The 22,054-nt window shown below is 41.2% G+C and overlaps 1 protein-coding gene across 17 annotated transcripts in view; it reads left to right on the forward strand.

Moving 5' to 3' along the window:
* LOC131682950 (uncharacterized) overlaps positions 1 to 22,054 on the forward strand; it is a 1,036,787-nt gene that overhangs the window by 659,641 nt on the left and 355,092 nt on the right. For all 17 annotated transcript variants that reach the window (XM_058964754.1, XM_058964756.1, XM_058964760.1 and 14 more), the window contains exons 6-7: positions 17,444 to 17,658; positions 17,741 to 17,905. In XM_058964754.1, the coding sequence (XP_058820737.1) occupies positions 17,444 to 17,658; positions 17,741 to 17,905 (380 nt within the window). The remainder of the gene's footprint in view (positions 1 to 17,443; positions 17,659 to 17,740; positions 17,906 to 22,054) is intronic.

Consider the following 22,054-nt stretch of genomic DNA (forward strand, 5'->3'; position numbering starts at 1 on the left):
CCTTGGATGCGCATTTGCGGCGTATTGGGCTTTCGGAGAGTAGTCTGTGCGCTTGTGACGAGGGCTATCACGACATCGAGCACGTTGTCTGGGTATGGGCCGGTTATTATGACGCCAGGTCTCAGTTAAAAGATTGCCTTCGAGCCCTAGGTAGACCACCCAATGTTCCAGTTCGGGATATGCTGGCAAATCGCGATCTTCCCTTTATGTCCCTTATTTATATTTTCATAAAAACGATAAATATGCCAATTTAGCTCCTCTTTTTATTTCTCGTTTTTAGAAGTTCCCTGTCCTGCCTTGTGGAGCCGATCAGCATCAGAGTGCCATTATGTGACCGCCGTAGCCTTTGCCACGCAATTTGAGGCGAGAGCGACCCGATTCCGCTGGTCCGATGAATCCCACTCATCATCCCGGGTCTTGACGTTTGGCATGTCGCTGATCTCCCGTTTGTCTGAAAGTGGCAAGTCTGGTCTTCTTACCTGTCAACATATCCGCCTACACTCTTCTGTTCCTGATATAACTGCTTCAACACCGATGTTGGAAATAATCCACATTTGCATTCTGTATTCCTAGTTTTAAGATAGCTGTATTTTTGTCATAAAAATATTTTTTCCCACCTTGTATATCGAACTGCATCCCTAGTTTTAAGATAGCTGTTCAATTTCTCATAAAAACCTGTTCCCCTTTCAAACTGTATTCTTAATTTTTATTTATTTATTTATTTATTTATTTATAATTAATTAATATCAACAGACACGGTGTGGTCCTAATGATAATTTCTTAATCTATTTAAAAAGTCAAATTGTAATCTGCTACGTGGAATGTGAAGATCGAACTCGGATGAAACTCTGTTGAAGGTCCGCTGCAAACCAATGATGGCACCGTTTACTCCATAGTTAGTCCGGCGAAGAGGTAATCGGAGGAGTAAATTATTGCGAAGGGCGCGAGGGCGAACGTTCATGTTTATCGCACTGAGAAGCTCGGGGCAGTCAATTCGATCTTGCAAAATATCCGAAATCGTCATAGCACGGAATAGATCCCGTCGCACTTGCAATGTATCGAGTCCAATAAGCAAACCCCGGCTTTCATAACTTGGCAGCTGGTGAGGGTTGCTCCAAGGCAATCGACGAAGGGCAAACCGAACAAATCTGCGCTGTACTGCCTCAATTCGATGGACACCGTTGAGATAATGAGGGTTCCACACAACTGAACAATATTCCAGAGTTGATCGAACGAGTGAGCAGTAGAGAGATTTCAAGCAGTAAATATCTGAAAAGTGCTTAGATATTCTCATTATGAACCCCAAACAGCGTGATGCCTTTGCGACAATATAGCTGATATGCTGTTTAAACGTCAGTTGTTCATCGAGAAAAACTCCGAGATCTTTGACGCAATTCGCTCTGTCAATTGTGGATTCAGCTAGACAGTAATCGAATCGAATTGGCGTTTTTTTCCTCGAGAACGTAATGACCGTACATTTCTTGGGGTTTAGGGTTCTTCGATTGATCTCGCACCATTCCGCAAAGGTTTCCAGTTGGCGTTGAAGGAAAGCTGCATCATCAGTATTCCGGATTCTATGGTATAACTTGAGGTCGTCGGCGAAAGACAACCGTGGTCCTTCTAAACAAAAGTTAACGTCGTTGAAATACAGAAGAAAAATCAATGGACCGAGATGGCTGCCTTGCGGAATACCAGATGAAGCAAAGAACTCTTCGGATACACAATCACCTATCTTGACTGCTAGGCGACGATCACTGAGATACGATTGCATCCAACGGAGAATATTGGTACCAAAGCCGAGTCTATCCAGTTTTGCCACTGCAATAGCGTGATTTATCTTGTCAAAAGCAGGTGAAAGGTCCGTGTAGATAACGTCAGTTTGAAGGCCGTCCGACATAGCATCTGTAACATATGTTGTGAACGACAGAAGATTCGTAGATGTTGAACGTTTCGGCATAAATCCATGCTGAGTCTCGGAGATATACTGTTTGCAGTGGCTGGAGATGGGTTCCAACACAGCCATTTCAAACAGCTTAGGAACTGCGCTTAGCGTTGTAATACCACGGTAGTTGTCAACTACCTTTTTATCACCTTTTTTGTGAACTGGAAACATGAAGGAGGATTTCCAGAGTTCGGGAAATACTCCGGTTGTTAGCGACAATTGAAACAGATGACAAAGAGGTTCAATTAGACCGGCAGAGCATTTTTTTAGAATAATAGTTGGTATACCATCTGGGCCTGCCGAGGTTGAAGCCTTCATTTTCCTAATCGCCAGTTGTACCATATTATTGTCGATATTGATAGAGTTCAAAGTCTGGTATGATTGAGGTACATTGAGAGCCGCGCGTGAAGCCTGGGTCGGTGTCAGCTTCTCGTTGGAGAAAACACTCGCGAACTTTTCAGAGAATAGTTGGCAGATCGCCTGTAAACTAGAGCTCATACGTCCTCCATAGCTCATGGTTGAAGGCAACCCGGATTCCTTTCTTTGCTCGTTTACATGCTTCCAGAATGTTTTAGGTTCAGACTTCAACTTACGTTGCACGTTTCGCAAGTAATCGGCATGGCAACGCTTCGATGTCTTTCTATAGACTTGGTTAACATGAACGTAGTGTTGTCGCAGCACGTAGCCCCCAAACTTGGAGTACTTCTTCAGAGCGGCTCTTTTAGTCGCTTTTAACCGTCTCAGCTCGGCAGTGTGCCACGCTGGGTGCTTAGATTGAAGGCCACTTCTTTTGGGTACATAGCGATCGATAGCATAGCTCATAACATTGGAGAAGGTCTGCACTGCAACGTTGACATCATCATTGTCGAGAATTTCAGTCCAGTGGATATTCGACAGGAAGTCAATAATGCTATTATAGTTGGCTTTTCTAAAATTATAGCTGACGGTGTCAGAAGCATTGCAGTCATGCTTCACTCGAATCGCTTCAAGCAATATATGCAGGGGAGGATGGTGTTTAACAGTCTTTACCAGGGGGAACGGTGCTACGGTAACTTTTGGCGCGTAGTCAGATTTGCTCGAAAAACAGAGATCAAGGATTCTGTTGTTCTCGTTCACCACATTATTCGTTTGGCGCAGCAGATTTATACTGTAGCAGTCAAGCAAACTGGTGATACCAGCATGAAAAGATGACAGTTCGGGATCAGCGAACATAAATCCGTCAGAAGCAGAGCGCCATTTTAATCCGGAGAAATTGAAATCACCAACAATCAGGATCTCATCAACCGGGCTTGCTTGAGCGGAAATCCGTTCCAGTGACTCAGTATGTGAATCAATCAATGTCGAATCGCGAGTGCGGTCCGGTGGAAGATAAACCACGCAAAGAAAAAGTGCGTAGCCAGCCAATTTGATTCGCACCCACACCTGCTCGACACAGACCCCCAAAGTATCGTCAATCAGTTGTGCTTTCAATCGACGATGGATAGCCACAAGTACCCCGCCGCCGGTAGCCTTGAGACTGTTGCGTGAGCTGCGATCAGTTCGGAAAACATCGTAGTTGGTACCAAATGCTTGCACTGACAGAGTGCTATCGCTAAGCCACGTCTCTGTGAGGGCGATTATGTCGAAGCATTCATCCGAACTTGCTACCAGATAATCTTCGATTACTGAATTCATACCACCGGCATTCTGGTAATATATTTGTAGGTTTGAATGCCGCGATTGATCGCCGTTGGTATCGATGTGGAAGACCCCTTCACCACTCCTGCACACAGGACCGTGACGACTGGTGAACACTGGCTGCAATGGCTCGACTGTGGCAGGGGGATCAAGGGCTACCATAGTGCTAGCTGCAGTGCGTCCCAGGGTGCGATGAGTCATACCAGCATAGCATAGAGTGCTTAGTCCTTCTGTGATCGTTGTAGAGCCGAATGTGCTGTGAAGAGACGAGCTCGTTACAATGGGATCCAAATTTTGTTTTTGACATTGAAGATTCACAGCGGCGGTAGAGTTGTGTTCATCAGCAGACTGTAAGTGAAATTTACATTGAGGGCGTGCAGCATCTTGTATTGCTTCGGAAGGACATATACCCTTCTTGGCTTTACCTGACACAGAAGAAGTCGCCGATTCGCCAGGTAGACCTAAATCGCTCGCCGGGATACAAGAAGTTGGACAGATGAGTTTATCCGGAACAGCTTGGCGCTACTGTCCACCACCAGATGGATTCTTCTCCGCCGCAATCCTGATGATAGGTCGTTGGATTTTTGAATTGGTCACAAATTCACGGAAGTAGATGTTCTCCGGCCAATAATCTTTGGACAGAGCCTTATCCCTGTATGATTTGCTAACGCCAACTTTGAAAGTAATGAAGCTCAAAGATGAGAGATCCTTGTCCTTAGGAACTAGACGAACTATTCTCGGTTGCAGATTCTCCCCCAGACAATCTTTCACAAGGGTAGAAACTTCATCGTCCGTCGTGCTGGGATCGAATGCTGACAAGTAAACCCATAACAGCTCCTCAGGTGGTGAAATTGTTTTTATTGTTTCAAACGCAGCTTTGGATCCACGAATATTAGGAATTTTTGTTTTGGGCGAATCATCTTCGCGTTTGCGCTTAGGCGTGTTTGAAACTGGATTATATTCAGCAATTCGATTCCAAGGCGTTATAGTTGGGGATAGCGGTTTAGAGTCAACTTTAACCGAGAGAGCTTTGACGACATCTTTCAAATCAGCTATGTCGTTCTTTATAGATTTCAGAGAATTGTCGTCAGGCACTATGTCGCAACAACGCGAAGCCATTCTACGGAAATTATCATTCGAGAATAAATCAGCACAGCCATTGCACATCCAGAATAGATTCCGTGGGTGGGTTCCCAGGACGTCACGAACATCATAATCCATCTTGACGCATATCATGTGGAACGAATTTCCGCAGTATCCACGACATGTGATTCGATCAGAATCATTAACCACTTTCGAGCAGTTGTTACAAGCCATGCTTTGATGTAGAAATAACGCCTAGCGGGTATGCAATATGCGCAGGAGAACGCTAACGGGTAACGTGCGTCAATGGAAGAAAACTTGCACGCAACGTGTGACAACTCAACTACCCACCAGCAGATGTCGCTTTTGGCGAAAAAATTGAGCGTAACGTCTGTGCAGTGATAATGACAAGTGAAAACAAAAATCACAACCAAAAACAATCACTTTTACGAATCACACCGGCAGATGTAATCGTGCTTGAAGTCACGAAATTTCAATGCACACGTACTACCGAATAAAACGATATACAGATAAAACGAGAATAAAAATAATCGCGAGTGTAAAACACTAAAAAATCAAAAAAAAAACTATCAGCTCTACTGACGACCGTAATATAGCAAACAGTGATGAAGTTTAAAAATAGCTGTAAAATTTTTCGTAAAAAAACTTATGTTCCTCCTTTTGTATATCAAACTCGATTCCAAGTTTTAAGATAGCTGCAAAAAAAAATCTGAAAGCCTATTGTATCCTACTTTTGTATATAGCATTGCATTTCTAGCTTTAAGATTGCTGTAAAAAATCCCCCTTGTAAAAAATATTTCAAATTTGTAACCTTCTAGTTTTAAGATATCCAAAATGTAAAAAAATGAATTTGGCACCGCTAAGCTGACGCATTTGTGCCTAACAAATAAACGAACTAAATAAAAAAACCTGTTTTAATCCACCTAGTGGTGCTATTGTGCCTTTCTCATTTGTCCAAACTACGATTCCATGGCTGATTATGTTCAATACAATGCTGTAAATGTATATTACCTATTCAGTACGAGTCGCACATACATACAATGGATCGACAGCCAAGATCTTGAGATACGATGTGTCGACACTTAAAGATCGCTTGAAACTAGCGGCGGATCAAGGAGGAAGATCCGAGGGGTCTGGATCCTGCCTAAAATTTTCAACTTGTTAAGAAATTTTAAACTAGTTTTAATTTTAAAGTAGCAACCCCTCATTGCATACTCCTACCTAAGCCTATATAGGTAAAAAAAATTAGGCCGGGATTAGGTTGACGATTTTTATAGTGATTGCATAACATTTCTATATGAGAAAGGCAAAAACAGTTATTTAATTTTGTTATTGAAATTTACGTTGTTTCGTTTATTTCCTAAATCTAGAAACTGGCTTCTCAAAAAAAATGGCACAAAGGAGAAGCGCGGACTGTCCAAGATGCAGCTCGGATTGCGGCAAGAAGCATCGACAGTGGATGCAATTCAGACAGTGCTCAAGAGTTCTGAGAAGGTATCTACACAGAAGTGAAGAGGAGATTGCTGTAGTCACGACAGATGTTAAGAATGCATTTACCAGCGCTAGCTGGGAAGCCATCGCTGCAGCGCTGCACAGAATGAGGGTTTCCGACTATCTACGCCAGATCATGAAGAGCTACTTCTAGAGCAGAGAGCTGCTATAAGAGACTAGCGAAGTGCAGAAGTCAATGCGAGTCACAGTGGGCGTTCCTCAAGGCTCCATTCTTGGTCCAACTCTTTGGAACGCAATGTACGATGGGGTAATAATTCTGCGGCTGCCCAGTAAAGTGAAAATCTTGGATTTCGCGGACGACATGTAACTAACGGTGATGGGTGAGACACTTGAAGAAGTGGAGTTGTCGGTGACGGAGACAATAGACGCGATCGAGAGCTGAATGAACGGGATCAAGCTGCAAATAGCTCACCACAAGTTGTTGGTCAGTAACTGCAAAGCGGTACAGCGGATGCAGATCACCGTTGAGGGCCATCGTAGCTATGTAATGTAAGCAAACGAAAAATTCTACACAAAGCAAGCTACAATCCTATGCAATAATATGGGGTACTTTTGAATAAAATATCGGAGATATTTTGGTTCGAACTAGAAAATGCTAGCCGTGAGTAATGATCAAAATTTTAAAATTTTAGTTATACCAAAAAATAGCTTAATTCCTTGCGCAACTTTACACGAGAGGGATTGTTGATATCTTTTACGTAAAAGTTTTAAAAATTCGAGAAAGCGCCGCAGCCGATCCTGTAACCTTTCGCCTTAAGCCCGAAATTCTCCCCAATGTCATGCGAAATGCCCACAAAAGAGCTGATTTTTGTGTATCAAATGGTGGTGGTCATTTAATCGACGTTGTATTCTAAACCTGGTTTATAATAAATGGCATAAGTACGTAGTAACATTGTCCCGTTTAGAGTTGTTTAGAATCTTTTGATTGTGAGCAGTACAACATTCCTGATACGATAAAACTGCTCAGAATCGACATAGAATCTTATTAGCTTTAACCTTCTAGTGCCCAAATTTTTTTTGACTTGAAAAAACTTTTGGAGGTGGGCCTCGTGATGAGAAAAACGGAAATAATGTTGAAATTTCTTGGAAGTAATGAATTTTTCATTAAGGCCTTAAAATAAGTAGGCCGCCTAGAGGCGGTGTTGGGCACCTGGGCGAATAATTTTTTTTTTCTTCTAGTTACTTCAACATAAGCTAATACAGATGGTTTCTTATATTTTGGACTCCATCAGAACGCAAAATACCTAAACTGTAAGGAGTATTTCTCTAGTGCTTTGGTTGTTTAATTATTGACTTCTAATTTATAGTAGGGGAGTCCAGGGTCTGCTGGCGATGGTTTCACTTATCATGTTATATGTTTTTAATTTAAAAAGATCGTGTAAAAGTGAATGCGTTTGATAAAAGAGCGGACTGTTGGCTGCACAATGATGTCACCTGGCCACTTTTGATGATAAAGTATGGATCGCGTGAGATGTTTTTTTTGAATAAAACTGCAAATCAATGATACTTGTTATTATTTTTCAGCCTCAATGCTCATGTATTTTAGTTTCGGCGCCCACTTTGTATTCAAAAGCTAAATTTTCGAAATTTTTCAGGTGAAATTCCTAAATAAACAAAACAAACAAATTTTACTTGTTGTTACGTATATTACATATACGGCCAAGGAAAGTTCTTTTTAAATAACAGAAATGCTGAAATTTAAAAACCTTACATAGGGTAATGATCCTATTTTCCTCCTAACCAAGTAAAACCGTTGGTTAGAGCGGCGTTAGCCATCTTTGTTCAACGTATTGGTTCAAATGGCGATTTTTGATATCATAATGGTTAATAAGAAGAAAACAAAGATATTGATGCCAATTCATACGCATTGCATGAATTGCATTGCGAGTAATTAATGAAATTGTGAGGCACCCTTCCTAATACGATTAAAGTAGGCTCTTCACTCTAATTTAATGCAACATAGACACATTGGAGAATGGATTAAACAGTACTTGAAGTGCAGAACTAGAGACAGCGCCATATGTCTAATACAAAAGGAGAAAAAAAGATTCCGCCAACTAGCCCCGGACTCCCCTAAATATTATTAAATGATAATAATATCCATATTCTAACAGCAACATTCACCCAAAGTTTTTAAAACATACTTTTTTTCGGCTATAATTGCACATAATGCTAGTTTCGGTACGATAAGAAATCACTAAAGACTGAAATTGTTTTTCGCTCAGGTGCCCAACACCGCCTCTAGGCGGGCAAAGTATTTTACCAAGAAACCTGAACTTCTGAATTATTCCACTAAACCAATTCACATCTACAGTGAAATGCTAGTAACAGGCTACTCAAAAATATTTTTTTTAGTTACTGAAATTTCCAAAAACAGTTAAAATTTGTTTAATAAAGATTACCACTAAACATAAAATAGTTTTTTTCCACGTTTTCCTCGAATTTTCAACTTTGAGCTTAAATACCTTTGACAGAAAGCTACGAATATTCAAATAATATGTGTGTATGAAGGGTCTAAGCGTTGGGAAGAAATGCTAGTGCGGATGACAACATACAATCATGTTTTAGTAGTTTTATTTAGATTTTTATAGAGACCGCCTAGTGGCGGTGTTGGGAACTAGAGGGTTAAATTAACCGATATGATGTTAAGGTTCAAGTTACCTTTTTTAAGCATGTGTTAGAATTGAACGCTTGGTAGTGTGCGTAGGAAAATTTGTGTTCAGCTTTGCCACCGGATTATCCATTTAAACCTTTTTAAAACTCTAAAAGAAGAATATCAGTCGATTTATTAGATCATCTCGATTCAATTCATGCAAAATACCTGCTAGAAAAACCATCGGCTTAGCTAAATGGTGCTTTTGAAAAAGTGGCTGTGGTTTTTTCATTGCGCAGTTGCGTTGCGTATCCCAGCTCGGTGTGGTAGTGTGATAAAAAATCACAGCCACTTTTTCAAAAGCACCATCCAGCTAAGCCGATGGTTTTTCCAGCAGGTATTTTGCATGAATTGAATCGTGATGATCTAATAAATCGACTGATATTCTTCTTTTAGAGTTTTGAAAAGGTTTAAATGGATAGTCTGGTGGCAAAGCTGAACACAATTTTTCTTACGCATACTACCAAGCCTTGAGGTAACTTGAGCCTTAAGTCTAAGCGTGCATAACGCCTTGAAGCTCATTCATGTTCCACCCTCGCTATAGGAATAGAAACAACGGTTCTTTGCAAATATTTTCCTTTTGATGCACATTTGTTGTTGTGGTAGGTTTTTTTGTTAAATAAAGCACTCATGGTGTCCGGACATTTGGCTGAATGCTATTTGGCCGAATGCTGGTCGGCCGAATGTCATTTGGCCGAAGGCCACTTGACCGAAGAGGTTAATTGGCTGAAGAGGTCATTTGGCCGAATGTCAAATGGCCGAACGGGTTAATTGGCCGAATGCCATTTGGCCGAACGGGTCAATTGGCCGAATGCCATTTGGCCGAATGCCATTTGGCCGAATGCCGATTGGCCGAATGACCGAATAACGATTGGCCTAATGCTAATTGGGCGAATGCCAATTGGCCGAATGTCGATTGGCCGAATACCTTTTGTCCGAATACAATTCGGCCGAACGCCATTTAGCCCATACGAGTGTTTAGTTGAATAAATCATGATCGAATGACAACGAGATTATTTGACCTCATAATTCTAGTGGGAAAAATCACACTAATTGACATCGTACTTGATTTATTTGTCTTGTATTATTTGTGAAGTTCATCTAAAAAATCGTGTTATCTTCCTTCTTTTTAACATGAGCTGTTCTTGCTACATGAACTTACTACAATGTTTTCCTTTTCTAGTCGATAATAAACACACCAGATAGATGCAAACCTATATTTTATTGTCTTACACAGCGTAACTCTCCGGTTAAATATACATATTTTTTCAGCAGCACGCAGTACGAGAAATATTTTTTCTGGACATCGTCATTTGTATAGTACATTGCCAATTCATGTATCTCCCGTGATTTTTTTGTAGAAAATGTACCCTTAGTTCTTACAAAGAAGGCAATCCAGCTTTCACTATTCCTGAATCCATTAACCCAAAAAATGTCGTTATTTTTAACCTTTCACTGTAGTTCAGCGGTCGCGACATGATTATTTTCCGTATGTATGGTGGCCATAAATATACCGGTCCAATCACACCTTGAACTGGATAAAAAGGATATCGTTTGAGTTTTCAGCGTTTCAGTAAATACGTGACATTTTTTTCTAATTGGTTTTTCATGATTCTTTAATGAATGTTAACACAAGTTTTCGTAGAACAACAGTAGACAATTTCATTACTTTGCTAATAATAAACAAACGTGTTGTAAGTGCTTGAAATATATTGTCAAAGATTGCTATGATTAAATCTTCAAATATTGTTTGTTTTGTGAAAAAATACCACGTTACCTAACGTCACTACGCAACGTGCGCTTCATCAACGCAACCGTTTTCATTAGCAACCATTTAAGGTTGCCATGGAATAACGAAACAATGTTTGCAAAGTGGTAAAAATTATTTGTTCGGTCTGAATAGCGAACGGAAGAACATTTCTAGACGATGGAGGACGAAAATCGTGCTTGTGAACTATTAAAGAGCTCCCGGGGTGGAGACGTGCTGTTGGTTAATAGATACTTGTATGTTAGGAACAAACGTGTAAATTTGAATTGTTTAATTTCTCATGCAATTCCGAATACTAAAAAAATGTACAACTCTAGGTTGAAGATCTGCACTATTGGGAATGTAAGCGAAGAAATCACACTTCCAATCCCACCAAAAACTGCCCATCAAGAATAATAACCAAGCACACCGGTGAAAGTCACATTGTTGTAACTCAAGGCCAAATTAGTCATCCCCATGAACCTGACCCAACTTTAATCGAAGAGCTGAGGTTGCGAATCACGATGAAACGAGTAGCAGCGGAAGATAGTGGGCTTCCTGCCAGGATTGCAAGGAAAATTGGAGCCGCGTAAAATTGGCTGCTAGGTGAGGCGAGGTGCAGCACCGACTCTCGCAAAACGCGCAAATGAAAATTATAAAGCGATCTCGGCCGGTAGCTAGCGAGCTTGCACCTGACACGTTGACCAATTTCACTGTTCCAGACAAATATAAGCTTACTCTAGCGGGTGCACAATTCTATAGAGGCAAAATTGAAAGTGAAGGTAATGTAGCTTTTCTTTTCGGGTCAGATGAAGATATCCGGAGATTGGGTCTTGCACGCTACTGGGTTGCAGATGGCACATTTGATACTGTGCCTGGATTGTTTCGGCAGCTGTTCACTGTTCACGTCAGTATTGGTCCGGATCATGTCAACACGGTTCCAATGTTTTACGCTTTAATGACCACAAAAACGGAAATTTTATATCGACGGGTGCTCGAAGAAATGTTGAGTACAGCGAACACTCTTGAAACGGATCTAGCTCCTGTACTCATTCTAACCGATTTCGAAAAAGCGATCATTAATGCGTTTCACCATGTATTCCCAGATGCCAAACAAGCAGGATGCTTCTTTCACTTATCACAAAATTTATGGAAATGTGTACAAAAACAAAAATTGGTACCACTATTTGGGTCATCTAACAGCGAGTTCTATCTAGCATATAAATCCATTCAAGCCCTAGCTTTCCTTCCTGCTCGTGATACACCCCGAGGTTTGGAGATAGTATCTAGTCGCATTCCGGAAGCTATGCGTCCGGTGCTGGATTATTTTTTAAGAAGTTTACGTACTTGGCCGAGTAAAAGCGAGCAATAAATCCGAACGCTGCAAACCGCTGTATCCTCCATCTTTATGGTCGGTCTTCGAAAATGTAAAAGTCGGGTTGCTCAGGACAACCAACCAAATCGAAGGTTGGCATAGCCGATGGTCAAAGATAGTAGGAGAAAAACATGTAAATTCTATCAGAATGATGGCAGAAATACAACTAGAGCAAAGCTATTCAGCAGCTCGAGTAGATGTATATTTGGCAGGGAGGAACTAGTAAAAAGAAGGAATATCAGTGCAGGGATGCCAGACTTCTAAAGGTAGTAAATAATTATGAAAAGTATACTATCGAACACTATATAAAAGCCATCGCCTCAGACTATATAAAAGCCACCGGCCAAATGGTATTCGGCCAAATGACCCATTCGGCCAGATGACCCATTCGGCCAGGTGACCCATTCGGCCAGATGACCCATTCGGCCAAATGACCCTTTCGCCCAAACCACCCTTTCGGCCAAATAGCATTCGGCCAAACAGCATTCGGCCGGATGGCCCTTTTGGCCAAATGTATTTCGGCCAAACGGCGTTCGGCCAAGCAGCTTTCGGCTAAATGACCTAGAACCCCTACTTACATTTTATAGGTGGTTAACTAATAAGCCTAAACAATTCAAGCAATCCTTCGTAAGGGAAGTGGATAACATTTTGACTTTGCGTTCATCATTTGTTCGTAAACTGAATTTAATGTGTATAAACTGTTGCTATACGCATAACTGTCCCATGTTCTATGGGATTCCTATACACATGGGACAATTGCGCGTAGAGCGGCAGTAAACTATATTGTAAAATTTAAATCATTTTATTTCGGGATTACAAAATTTCTCTATAATCAGAAAATTATTAGTGACAAAAATAATGGGATCACACCTTTAACACGAAGTTCTGGAATGCTTGAAGGTTGATCTTTTTTAGGCCAAAGACAACATTATTTGTATCGTACCCGTTGAAGAGGGGCAGGAATAGGGGACAAGCAGAATTTAGAGGGCTTTACTTTTGTAGATGAATCCGTCGTGATGAAAACCTTAATCATTAATCCACATCCACAGAATCCACATCCACACAGACTTCTTGGTCATCATTTTCTGTTATTGCTACGGTTTGGCCTCTTCCGAGCTTTGTATACTTGCAGTGCAAAATATGTCATTGGTTTTCCTTAGACTAAATGAAAACTTGAGCCGAAATGTTTGTGCGACGCTTGAACTGGTTCAGTGCCATCCTGACCTTGCCGTGATGCGTTTCCTGCCGTTAGAATCATTTCGCTTGGATATCTGATGCGCTTTGAAAGCTTAATAACATGGGATACTGATCAATGTGCGATTCCGAACCACTCTGCTACCGATTCATCGCTGGGAAAGCGGATGACGTGTGTGCTGAACTAAAGGCCGAGTGATCCAAAAATAACCAGCAAATTTCGCATCTCGCTAGAAAGGTTTCAACAGCTACTCCAGTCTGGCCAAACTCTGGTACCTCTCGACCACCTCAGAAACGTCGTCGCGAGGATGGCCCTGATCCGAGCAATATTCTTGTTGGTGGTCGAAAGCTAGTCGATAATAGCAACATTGTTACGGTTCCACCTCCCTCGCCGTTGCTCTGGATGTATCTTTCCCGCTTTCATCCTAGCGTTAGCAAAGAGACTGTCGAAAAAATGTCTAAAGAAGGACTAAATTGTAACGAGGAGATAAAGATTATTCCGCTTATTAAAAAAAGGCATAGACGTCAGTACTTTGAACTTCATATCCTTCAAAGTTGGAGTTCACCCAAAGTACCGTGATGCAGCTCTTAGCCCTGACACATGACCGCAAGGCATACTGTTCAGGGAATTTGAAGACAGCCGTACCCAGAACATTTGGAGCCCGCCGACTGATTTTCCACCGCCTCCAGAAGAAGCATGTACTTCTCTAATGCAACCCGGCCCATCAATGGTCCTGCAGAGTACTCCGCAACAATTGTCCATGCCACTATACCAAGCTACACTGCCCTTGTGCAGGAGAATCGATGCCGATCGCATACTGGGATGCAACGCAGTTGGTACTATGGAAGCCCTCGATCCCCCCGCTACAGTCGAGCCCTTGCCGCCAGCGTTCAGCAGTCGTCCCGGTCCTGTATGTGTGGGTGGAGAACGGGTCTTCCAAGCCGCCTTTCTCGGCAAGTATTATACAAATTGTAATGATACAACGGTTGAACCGATTCACGCTTCTAGCTCATCGTATGACTCTTGCCGTAAGCTGCTACTACCCCGTTCCTGCTCTCCGAATTCCGCCACCGGGTTTCAACACATACTGGGACGCACCGCAGTTGGCACTATGGAAGCCCTCGATCCCCCCGCCACAGTCGAGCACTTTCAGCCAGCGATCATCAGTCGCCCCGGTCCTGTATGTGACCGTGAACCGTTCCGATACTGTTCGTGGGATTGACGAAAGGATCTTCCTACACGGCAACATGGCTTCGCTCTCTGCTGTACCTGATCCGTCCTCCAACAACATCGAGTTTTACTACCAGAATGTTGCTGGCTTAAATTAATCAACGGACAGCTATTTGCTCGCGACCACGGGTTGCTGTTACGACGTTATCGCCCTGACCGAGACGTGGCTCGACAGCCGTACTCTGTCTCGCCAGGTCTTTGGTTCAACATTCGATGTCTACCGCTGTGACCGCAATGCTCTCAACAGCCACAAGACATCAGGCGGTGGTGTGCTTATCGCCGTTCGCCGTGGTATAAAAGCTCGAGTGATCAACAATGACCAGTGGGCGAGCTGCGAGCAAGTGTGGATATCAGTGAAACTTGCCGATCGCAATCTGTTCCTGTGTGTTGTGTATTTTCCACCTGACAGAATTCGTGATTCCAGCCTGATCGATGTACATCTTTCCTCCGTTTCTTTTATCGCCTCGATCGCCGCTCCGCCTGATGATATTGTTATACTGGGCGACTTCAACTTACCTGGCTTGACGTGGTGCCAGGCAAGTAATGGTTTTCTACGATTGGATATCGAAAAATCTGCGGTTATTAACAATGCCAGTTGTATTTTGGACAACTACAGCAGTGCAACTCTTCGGCAAATTAATAATGTCAATGCGCCTTTTTTAGACACCAGCGAAACGTCGATCGTCAACTGAAATCCAAGCCCAAGTCGTTCTGGCAGTATGTTAACGAGCAGCGAAAAGAATTCGGTTTACCATCTTGTATGTCGTTTAATGGAGTTTTAGGCTCTCCAGGCACTAAGAAAATTTGACAACTGTTCTCCGACAAATTTTCAAGCGTTTTTCCAACGAGCGCCTGCCACCACAACAAGTCGCTGCCGCCGCTAATTTAACTCCTTCTCTAGGACGAACCATCAACCGAATTTGTGTCGATAATGCTGCCATTCTTGCAGCAAATGCCAACCGAAAGCATGTTGTTCCCCGGGTCCAGATGGCGTTCCCTCGATTTTTCTCAAAAAGTGCATCAGTGGGCTTCTTGAACCACTACGGCGAGTCTTCGAGCTATCACTCACTACTGGTACATTCCCTTCCTGGTGGAAAGCAGCACACATGTTTCCAGTTCATAAAAAAGGAAACAAATCGAACATTGACAATTATCGGGGAATCTCGTGTTTAAGTGCCGTATCAAAATTGTTCGAGCTGGTTGTGTTAGATCCTATTTTCTTTCACTGCAAACACTACATTGCAGATGACCAACACGGTTTCATGCCTAAATGATCGACAACGACAAACCTGCTCTCGTTCACAACATATGTAATGGATGGATTCGCTGACGGATTGCAAACCGATGCTATTTACATGGATCTATCTGCGGCCTTCGACAAAATCAACCATGATATCGCAATAGCGAAGCTGGACAAACTCGGCATTCATGGACAACTTCTGCGCTGGTTTCGTTCCTACCTTGATGGAAGGCAACTCCAAATCAGCATTAAGGATTGTCTATCTGCACTTTTCTTCGCTACATCCGGCATACCACAAGGAAGCCATCTCGGTCCAGTAATATTCCTCCTCTACTTTAATGACGTCAATATCACATTACAAGGACCTCGCCTTTCTTTTGCCGACGACATGGAAATTTTTCAACATATACGGGATAAAACCGATGCCGAGCTTCTTCAGAGGGAACTGGACAGCTTTAGTACGTGGTGTGATCTAAACAGAATGGTTTTGAACCCGAGCAAATGCTCAGTCGTTACTTTCACGCGGAAACGCCATCTGACTCAGTTTAACTACCATTTCTTCGGCTCGAGCATTCCAAGACACTCTCACATCAAAGATCTCATCATGGATTCGGCACTAACATTCAAACCACATACTTCATACATCGTGGATAAGGCATCACGACAGCTTCGGTTCATCTTCCGAATAGCGAAAAACTTCAGGGACGTATATTGCCTTAAATCGCTTTACTGCGCGTTGGTCCGCTCAACGTTAGAATATTGTTCTGCTGTTTGGAATCCGTACTACCAGAACGGGATTGACAGAATCGAGGCTGTCCAACGCAGGTTCATACGCTTCGCCCTTCGGCATCTCCCATGGCGAAACAGATTTCAGCTGCCGAGCTATGAAAACCGTTGCCAGCTAATACACCTCGATACACTCAGCATTCGGAGGGAATGCACTCGAGCCCTGTTCGTCTCGGACTTACTCTCTGCAAGAGTGGATTGCCCTACAATCTTCGGACGTCTGGATCTTCAAGCCCGCGTTCGAGCTCTACGTAATAACTCACTTCTGCGAGTTCCGTTCAGGAGAACCAACTATGGTTGCCAGAGCGCTGTTACCGGACTCCAGCGAATTTTTAACAGTGTGGCGACGGCCTTTGACTTCAACCGGACGCGGAATGCGATAAAAGTGAAAATGTTGTCAATTTTAAAATGTAATTAGTTTAAGCAACCACCATTGGGGCCAAGGGGCCTGTTGGTGAAGGTAATAAACATAATCATAAACATGGGGCATTGGGATATTGATAAAAAAATACCAGTATAAACTTTAAACTATAAACGTCTTTCAACTCAAATTTGTGTCATTTTGAAAACGCACTGAAGAGTTGCGAATGTGTACCTTTTTTCGAACACATGTGATAGTATGGATTTATATCCATCCCCAGTGCGGGGCCCCCAAAATGCCGGGGCCCCTGGCCCAGGCCCAGTGTGACCATGCATAAAGACGGTACTGAAATAGAGTTAGGTTTGATTACATTGTTTGCTTTTGATTTTGATATTTTAACTTTGGAAAGGACCAAAACGGTAGTGCAACACAACAATATCAAGTTTAGCATTAAATGTTATCTCAGACTCTGCTTGGGATTAATTTGTTCGTGGCTTCCATAAAACATATGGTTGGTTTGTGACTTCCTACGAATTTCGATTAAATATATGAATTCTGCTTTTTTTAACAACATATTATGTTTCAAGACTAGCTCTAACGCACAACGAAACCGTTTCCCAGCAAGTTTCAGAATGGACGCCAGATCTTCTCGAGCTAGAGCATCGTGCGAAAGAGAAGGCAAAGGTGCTGTTTTTTGTGATGGATTCTCAAACGAGATCAACTGCAGGCGCTATCGAAGTAGCTCACATCGCCGGAAGGAACTCGAAACATCTAGTACTAGTCCTGTTACCATACAAGCCGAACCAGAAAATACTAAATGAACAACTCACAATGGAGTAAGTGTCGGGAGGGAATCTCTGGTGTAGATGCACAGGACACTCACTTATATAGAAATCCATTTCATTTTTTCAATTGCAGCGAATATGTGGACTTGTCTCGAAATCAACTACTTTTAAAGCAGCTAGTACGACGCAGAGGCTTACCAGTGCTTGATAGCATTCCATTGGCATTGGAATACATCAAAAACATACTTTCTGGCGGTTCATGCCGAGAGCACCCACAGAACATTGCCACAAGGTTAATGTAAGAGAAGTATGATTACCTCATTATGGCAAATTAGTTGGTGTCCTGCACAAGAATTCATTTTCATTAAACGTATTTGCTACCGTTCTACGCAAATAATTGTCCCATGTTACTTTTTGATCATTTTCACTTTGATTCATCAAACAGTCCTTTTTGAAGTATGCTTTTAGAAAACACATCCAAATCATACAGTTTGTTCGAAGACTTCGCAAATAAATACCAAGTCTGTTTGTCCCATTATTGAAATTCTACTCATAATTGTCCCAGTAACAAAAAATCCAAAAAAGTGGACAATTGAAAAACAATTACAAAGCGTTTAGTTAAGAAGTACAATACGCTAGATGTTGGGCACTGAAATAATTGATGGAAAAATACAGGTTCATTAAAAAAGAGATGGTCGTGGTAATATTAATTACAGCAGTGAGAACAATCCTGTAAAGCTCTTCATTACCATCGTCGCTTGCATTGCATGGCGAACGCATCTCGGATTATGAGCCTGTTTTCGTCATGATCTATTATCACCATTTGAAACCGCTTATTAGTGCATTTAATTAGTGCCGTAATTAAACGCACTCCATCAAGTGTAGGCAGAGCAGAGCTGCAAATTTTCAACAGGTTGTTTTGAACTTGAAGTTCATGTCCTACTATGTTCAATTAGCAGTTCGGTTTGATTGAACTGAAAGTTGGCATTTGAAAATGAAAATTTGCATCACTGAGGCAGAGTAATTAATGAATGAGACACCCTCCTAAATAGGGTAAAAATAGACCCTTTACCATATTTCCGATTTTGATGAAGCAAAAAATCTCCCGAGTAACAAAAAAACTCATGGCATACACACTTGTAAAAAAAATTAGTAATGAACATCGTTTGTATATATCGTAGTGGGTCTGATATGCACAGAATTTTCCGGTTTCTGTTCGATTTCTCGGCATAACAGTCCCACTTAACATTAACGTAAAAACTAACGTAAATTGAATCTCTATAATAAAAAACTGAACTGGTTATATTGGAAACGATTGCTATGAACGTAATTCTAGACAATAAAGCTTTATTTGTTGCACCGTTTTCCTCCAGATTGCTAATACAATTTTCATCTTCAATCGCGTTTTTCGTAGGCGTAGAACGGCAGTTTGGTGTTAGTATATATTACTGGTTTGTTTTAGTCCCCGAAAGGTTACAAGATCGGCTGCGGCGCTTTCTCGAATTCGTAAAAGATATCGACAATCCCTCTCGTGTAAAGTTGCGTAAAGAATTAAGCTATTTTTTGGCATAACTAAAATTTTAAAATTTTGATGATTACTCACGGCTAGCTTTTTCTAACTCGAACCAAAATATCTCGGTTATTTTATTCAAAAGTACTCCATATTATTGCATGATTATTGCATTATTGCATGTAGCCTGTTTTGCGTAGAATTTTTCGTTCGCTTACATTATATAGCTACGATGCTTCGTTTGCGAGTTATTCATATTTTAGTAAAGTTCATGAAATACACATCTTTGCAGCCACATTTCTACCAAATGCCGTATATCCATTCTAACATCAGTGAAAATGAATACAATGCGAACGCGTATGCATGATGTCGGTTTTGTGCCAGACCGAACTAAGCGATATTACATTGATATAGAGAAAAACGTGTACAAAGATTGAATCTTTGCATTCTTTACGGTATTATTCCCAATGGATTCATTCCATAATTCATACTAATGATAACATTTTTCAAATCTGGCGCAAATGAAATGTAGCTGAAGAAGAATTTTTTGATCAACTCTAACATTATCTCATCTTTTGAGATTTTGCCACTTAGTCTGACTTTACACCGATCATACAGCACAATGGTAAAACAGGTAAGAAATCGCAAATGTCGGTTAGGCGCATGCTACCGCATGGTTGTTTATGTGGAGCCGCATGTTTCCCCATTGATGATTCCTATAGTCTGATTGTTGATTTGAATATTTCATTCTTTTCTATATGTTATTATAGTTACTAAACTGCCTGGGCGTGCAATAATAAGCGATGCCGTTGAGGTGGTGCTTCCATACTGCATTGTCAGTAGCTTTTCGGAAGTTCTTGAGAAGTGAAAATTTGGTTCCCATCCACTAATGAAGAAAAAACAGACGATAAACTGCTTGCCGGGGAAATAACGATAAACTGCTTGCCGGGGAAACGCACAATTCAAATATTTATATTTATCAGGCTTCTGATGTCATCTTGTGAGAATTATAGGTACATAAATTAGTGATTCTCCATTATATGTTCTTCCAAGACTGCCTGCTGAAGTATGCTAAAATGTGATTTTGTGTAAATGTTTAGGAGAAAAATTCTTCACTCTATGTTTGAATGAAGAATTTTCCCCCCAAAAATTTATACAAAATGACATTTTTCAGCATTGTATGCACATGTATCCTTAGTCGTTTGTTCGATCTAGTAAAAGCTTTTGCTAAATCGAGAGAAATTTTGAAAATGGTTGTAGTTTATAAACATCTATGTTTGTTTTTGCAGATGTATGTTTCCCTACAGCTTATTTATCTTTTTGGGTGATAAATTCGTTATAGTTCTTATTGATATCTTGAACATTTCGAATATAAATTCGTTCAGTTTACTCTTCGTATAAAATAATGAGGGAGCTGGATTGTTGCAAGAACCAATCAATCACATTGCTGAATGCTGCCTACAAAGTGTTCACCGCCGCCCATAGAGAAAAATGGGAAATACAGAGCAGGTTTCACTGGGGTATGCATCACAACAAACGAAATATTCTCGATTCGACCAGTCTTTCGAAAATGTTGCGATTACAACGTGCCACCTGTTTATAGATTTCAAAGCCGCATATGATACAATCGATGGAGATCATCTATGGGATCTAATACACAAGTATGGGTTTCTAGCTAAACCGACATATTTGATCAAATCGACTATGGATCGAGTGATGTGTTACATTCATTGAAATGATTGCAAAATTATTCAAACAGGAAATGGTTATTTTCCTTATAGTTTCCTTATAGTACATTTTTGGTGTAGATCCGGTCTGGTCGGCATTTCTGCCCTAAGCCAAAAATGCGTGCCTCCCTCAACCCAAATTTTAAACTAGGACGAATTAGCGCATGGGCGCCATTTAAACACCTTTTTCAATATAAAGAATGTCATTTGGTATCATTATTATTATTATCATTGGTTCTTTCATTCTTACTTTTCCGTTTCCTTAATTTACCTTTACGCTAATATTTACCGCCTATTTTTTATCATCATTCCTTGTTCTTTTGAGAGTATGGATGCTATTTTAGATTTTAGATTTTTAGATTTCTCTGTAAGGGACGAATGGATTAGCACTTTTGATATTACCTTAATCCCCGGTTATGTCGGCGTTCTCTGCCTGTCATGGGTCAGTTGGTACTTTCCCTTAGTTCTTTCTTCTTTCTTAGTCCTTTTTTGTTAGTAAGCTCATTGTGTCCACGATTTCATGGGTTATTTTTTATTATCCTTTGTACTCTACCCTTTTTTGTTTGTTTCAGTGCTTTCAGGAGCCTTCGGCGCTAGTGCACTTGTATATTTCTTTTCCTTTGTTTTTGCTTATATTCATGTGTGCATATATGTATGTGTTTCTTAGTTTCATTAAATGTTTCCGAATCTCTCAGGATAAAAGAGATATCAGCAGATCTTTCTTACTTAGCCTTCCGGTGGGTGCGTTGAATTGTGCGACATTAACAAGCAGTAAATAATAGATATTTTTAGAGCTTATTTCTCAGCATTGTGGAATCGAATGTTGCTTGAGGTGCCAGTATTAGGGACCATTCATAAATTACGTAACGCTTTTAGGGGGGGGGGGAGGGGGTACAACAAGTTGTGACATGTTGTGACATAGGGGGGAGGGGGAGTTAGCTAGATCGTTACGTAACATGTTTTCACCGAAGAAATAAATTTTTTTTCTAGGAATTTGTTACGTAACAGGGGAGGGGGGGATGAAGAAATTTGTGACAATTTGTTACATGGGGGGAGGGGGGAGTCAATTTTGGGCAATTTTTGCGTTACGTAATTTATGAATGGTCCCTTATGTGTACATATGGTTGTAGATTCTCGATCAGCGATATACTGAGAGCTATCATATTTTTGTTCACTCTTGATAATCCTATGCATGAGTTATTGCACATCA

This window comes from Topomyia yanbarensis, chromosome 2 (genome assembly GCF_030247195.1).
Source record: "Topomyia yanbarensis strain Yona2022 chromosome 2, ASM3024719v1, whole genome shotgun sequence".
Classification (NCBI taxonomy): Eukaryota; Metazoa; Arthropoda; class Insecta; order Diptera; family Culicidae; genus Topomyia; species Topomyia yanbarensis.